We start from the raw sequence: 5,453 nt of genomic DNA, 5'->3' as shown, positions 1-5,453 counted from the left end.
TTTGCCTTTTGACGATTTCAGCTCCCACTAGAACCGAGATCCGTCGATTCCGAATATTCATAAATAGAGTATTTAATTCACTTAAATCGTTCACGTACTATTTGTGTGACCTTACGGGTTCAGTCAAGAGTAAGTTGTGGATTAATATTATTAATTCCACTTGAACTGAAGCGGCCTCTAGCTAGGCATACAGCTCACTTGATCTCACTGAATTATAACTTGCATAATTAATTAATATTGAACCGCATTTATTAGACTTAGCATTGAATGCATACTTGGACCAAGGGCATTATTTCCTTCATGTCGCAACCTCGAACACTACGCGGCGACGATTAGACAAGGCGTGGGAAATCAGATCTGAGACAACACCTCTCGGATGAAACCCCGGTGAGTATATCAAACTTCCCCGACGAACCTTTCGTAGCCGATTAACCAAAAAAACAAAAGATACTACTTACTACACTAAATCCGGTGAGAAGAGTGGCACACTAAGAGGAGGGAGAAGCGTTCACCAGCGAAAACTTGGCTCCGTCTTTCTCTTCTCTCCCGGTTGAACCACCACTGAAAAGAGTGGAGGTTACTATCTATGGCTGGGAAAGCTCGCCGGCAGCCTTGAGGTCCGGCCACCAGCGAGCCTGCGGCGGTGGCGGCTAGGGTTTTTGTTTTTGTGGGTTTCCTTCTTTGAGAGGAAAACTAGAGAGAGAAAGGTTTTAATACCACCATATTCGAAATCATAATAAAGCCTATGAGTGTTGTTGATTTTGTGATTATTTATGGTGATTTTTATTTTTAATGGATTTGAAAGGTTTTAAAATCAAGATTTTTATATGCTGACTATTTTGGATAAATTACCTCATAAATGCTTACTAAATTCGAGGCATATCATTCAATCTGATGCTTTTGATTGTGATCTAAACTCTACTAAAAATTCTATCGAGATTTTCCTCAAGCAAAAGAAGTTTGGGAGGCATTGAGCTGAGTGTCTCACAAAATTTCTTTTCTGACCCTCTCCCAATCTGGCTTTATTCAAACCTTACCCACAAACCAAACACCAACTCTGACACCATCACCCTTCCATGGAAAACTATCTTCTCGTTCTTCCTTTGGAACTTCTGGTTAAGGAGAAACGAGAGGGTATTTAAACGTAAACAAATCCCACCCGAAAGATGTATTCTTGAATCCCGAGCTTTAGCTTGGGAATTTCACTTCTCAAGAAATTACTCTAACAGGAACAATATCTAAGCTACTGGTAACCGAATTAGTTGGTCTCCTCCGCCCCATAGCTGGTGGAAACTCAATTGTGATGCTTCTTAAATTATGTCCAAATAGGAGAGTTTGCAGGTTTGGCTGGTATTTTCAGGGACCACACGGGAAAGTGGAAGCTGGGTGTTGGCATGAATTGCAGAACCCAATCAGTCGTTATGGGTGAGCTCAAGGCCATCCTTTTGGGGCTACAGGCTATCGAGAAAAAGGGCTAGAATAATATCATTGTGTGCTCGGACTCCCAACAGGTTGGTTTCCCTATAACACTCTTCTCCCAAAAGAAGGTGAATGTTACGGGAATCAAAGATGATAATTTTTTAATTGCTACACAATGCAGGGAGCTGATCCAGAAGGTTGGTGGGCATAGACTCGAATTCGAGCAACGGAATGGTAAAAACTAAAAAGGTTGCAGATAGATGCGCAAGATTTTGTAGGACGACTAATTTTTTAACAAACAATGTTTATTTTTGGACATATCACCGATGTATTTGTCTGATGTAATTTACCCTCCTTTAACGTTTTAACTGTTTTTTTATTTTAGTCTCTGCTTGCATCGAAAAAAATATAAGAGGGTATTTTATTATAGTAATTAGTAATTAAGGAATTATTGTAATGAAATATGTGAGTCCAATACAACTCCCAAATTTGTAATTCTATAATTTGTGGCTTAACTAGAATGGAACTTTTTATGAATTTTTTGTTTTGGTATGTTTTTCAAGTATGTGGTCAAACAGATCCATAGTGCCTACCATTACAACTCCTGGGTCCGCCACTAACTCATGCAAACTCCCGTAGAGAGATTAGTCCACTCGTTAAAGACGGGTAAAACTCCTCGTCATAAGGGAAAAAAAATTGTTTTGTCGTTATAAATAATAAAGAATACGAATAATAAATTACACATGTAATACACGCTCAAACAAAGCTCAAAATTGATACACTTGGATGAAGAATTGCTATATGCCATGAAATTAACCAATGACCATAAAATTAATTATTCCCAAGGACTCAAATCACACTCTTCCATTGGAGAAGTGTATCTTTGAGCATCTTGGCAATAATCATAGATAACAAGATTCCTCTTCACCCAAGCATAATCCTTCTTTTGTGAATCACTTAAGTGCCAAGAAGGCTCTTGATCCCACCAGTTTTTGGTTGTTGTAGAGACACATGCAGGATAAGGGTCTTCCCATTGGCACCCATCGACACTAAAGTCCTTGTACGACGACACGAATGGCGCCTTTTTCCAGTCGGTTTTCTCGAGACCGCCTCTCGTGGCCCAGTCGTCGGCGTTCCATATGCTCGAGAATAAGTACATTGGCTTCTCGTCGGGGAAGAAGTTGTTTGGTTTGCCATTGTTTTTGTATACTCTTATTGGTACTCGATCAACGAAAAATCTGTTCATATACGTACATTAGGGAATTCAAATACTTTGACTGACACACTTGTAAAGACTAGCTTGACCGTAATTACATGTGATTTAACAAAAACAATTGATTTTTGAAAAATGTACATCAAGAGTAATCCATAAACATTCTCCGTATTACACAATAACGTTTGATATGTATATATTAGTAAGAAAATATGGTCAAAATTAACGTATGAACAGTACACATGTCGAAATTTTCCAAATATTTAGGAACGAAGGGATTAATATTTTTCAATGACACTATAAAGATGTAAAAATGAAATTTGAAAGCATATTCCTAAAACATGACGGCCAATTGTAGCTGATAGTCTCTGACACATGACATGACAACATGCACGGCCAAAACCAACACACCACCAACACAAAGTTACTTAGAGAAAACATGGATTCAACAACATACAAAACTAACCCGAACACGACTCATTTTTATCAATTTTTCATATTATGCCATCACCCAACCTTCTCATAGTTTTTAATCAAGTATATGAATTACACAAAATGAGCACGGGACCCAAAACGAACATGACTCAACCCAATACCCGTTTTTCACACCCGCGCCAATTTTGATAACAAAATTAAGAAAATCATACAAAACCAACCCGGACAAAACTCGTTGGATCAATTCGTCATAATATGCAATCATCCAATCTTTTACATATTTTATTTTCTTTTATTAATTTTGTGAACACCAAAGAATAAGCACAAGAACCATCACAAATACGACTCGACCCAACACGTCTGTCACCCATAGAGCCAATTTTTGATGCATTATTTAGGGTGTTACTCGAACATTTTACACACCCAAAACAAAGTCCAATCTAAGTATGAAAATGATATAGGTCGCAACATGCGACCTTTAAGCCGTGTTACAGTGATGACCTGACATGCTTATTTACGTATATTCATAGTAAAAATAGTGCATTAATAGTAAAAATATTCTGATGATGTGTAGTCTGCCAAGTAAGTATCTAACCATGAAACAACCGAAAGAAACAAGAAATAAAACTTACACAATTTGGTGGGCGTTCCAAAGAACAGAGTAAGTGTGATAATCCTCAGTTGGATCAAACCATAAAACATGTCTCATTTCTCTTCCTCCAGTTCCATTCTTGTACACATTTGTCTGAATCAAATAAGGTTCCCCTGTTCTGTTCCCTAAAAACTCGAAATCTAGCTCATCTCTTGTTGGTGATGCTTCAACATCTGTGCACATCTGCAATAAAATATACATTTCTGAACCCCATTAATCCCCTTGAAATTTACTCCCTTTGTCTGGATTTAGTGGTCACATTGCTAGTTGAAATTACACTATTGACTATTGACTACTCTCACTGTCCCTTAATACTCGCACCGGTCAAACCGGTGTGAGGTTTAAGACATTTGAATTGACCTATTAATTTAATGGGCAATAGTTGACAGTGGGGTATTTTTTTTAATATAATTAGTGGGAAATGTGTAAGTGTAGTGGGGTGTGAATTTTAAATGAATTTTTACAGGGAGTGGGTAGTTAAGTGTGAGAAATAATATAATATTGGTAAAAAAAATTCATTTATAAAAGCGGTGTAAGTAGTAAGGGACGACCTGAAAAGAAAATCGGTGCGAGTATTAAAGGATGGAGGGAGTATAGGTTATAACGGAAGCATAAAGATAATAAAGAACGGAGATTTAACATAACAATGTGTTAGCTACGTCTTATACTTGATCAACTATACCCGACCCAAAGAGTACGGGTTTGGTCATCCTCAAATACGCATTCTTAGACCAAAGCCCTATTTAGCCCGTATTAAATTTGTGGATTTGGGCTTTGGTGTTAAAGCCCAACCCGACCCGGCCCAAATTTCGATCATTTTACTACTACTCTCTAGACACATAAAAATAGACCCCAAACAGATAATCCTAATTCATAATAACAGATACACCGTGTTGGGTTGTTCGGAAGGGAATTTGAACGATTCAAGACATATTTTGACAACTTAGTAATGAAAAGAACTTACATAATAAGCAGTGACAACACCAGCAGAATCACCACCCACCAATTTGAGCCTCATACTAAACCACCCAAATCTGTACTTTTGTTTAGTTTGAAACCCACATCCTGAAAAATCAAAATACAAATATAAATTGAAGAATCAAATAGAATTGATTTTTTGATGAATGTAGTATTAATATCAAATGCATAAAAAATAAACAAAATTATGATTAATTTTACCACTTGTTTTGTCTAAGGAGAGAAACCAGATCTGCCCATCTTTAGAAGTTTTGAAATTACTCTCAGAAAACATGATATCGAAGTTATCTTCGAATGATCCTTTTGACAATGAAACTGCTGAAGCTGGTGCAAGAATTTCAGCCATTAATGCTGCAAAAAGCAGAGGAATTGCCATTTTAATTACTCTTTTCTCCATTTTTTTGTGTTTTTTTCCACTTTACCTCTGAAGAAGAGCAGATCAGTGAATGCTCTGTTTTTTTAAATTGGCTCTGCTTTGTATAGAGTGAGTTTGGGTAGATTTAAAATTTGGGTTACTTTTTGTTTTTTTCTTATTTTTATAATATTGTCATCTAGCAATAATTGTTTTTATTTTTAATTCGTGAAATAATACACCTTTCCCCTTAATTATGTCGCCGGTAATGACATATACAGTCTTTGGTGTTACAAATAAGCATGTACAAGTATATTTTTTAAAATTGTAATTAATATAGGAATGTATAATAAAATCATGTGTCCACCAGTGTAATAAGGGGTGTTTATCGGTTCAAACTTTGA

At 36.6% G+C, this 5,453-nt stretch overlaps 1 protein-coding gene across 1 annotated transcript; it reads right to left on the bottom strand.

Moving 5' to 3' along the window:
- Window positions 1-2,101: 2,101 nt before the first annotated feature.
- Window positions 2,102-5,191, bottom strand: LOC110792838 (probable xyloglucan endotransglucosylase/hydrolase protein 8). Its single transcript, XM_021997660.2, has 4 exons — window positions 4,899-5,191; window positions 4,684-4,784; window positions 3,700-3,902; window positions 2,102-2,657 (listed from the first exon to the last, which is right to left on the bottom strand). The coding sequence occupies exons 1-4, from the start codon at window positions 5,092-5,094 to the stop codon at window positions 2,255-2,257; spliced, it is 903 nt and encodes a 300-aa protein (XP_021853352.2). The 5' UTR covers window positions 5,095-5,191; the 3' UTR covers window positions 2,102-2,254.
- Window positions 5,192-5,453: the final 262 nt, after the last annotated feature.

Source organism: Spinacia oleracea, chromosome 6 (assembly GCF_020520425.1).
Source record: "Spinacia oleracea cultivar Varoflay chromosome 6, BTI_SOV_V1, whole genome shotgun sequence".
Taxonomy (NCBI): domain Eukaryota; kingdom Viridiplantae; phylum Streptophyta; class Magnoliopsida; order Caryophyllales; family Amaranthaceae; genus Spinacia; species Spinacia oleracea.
Note: the sequence above shows the minus strand (reverse complement) of the source record. Positions and strands in the feature narration are given on the sequence as shown.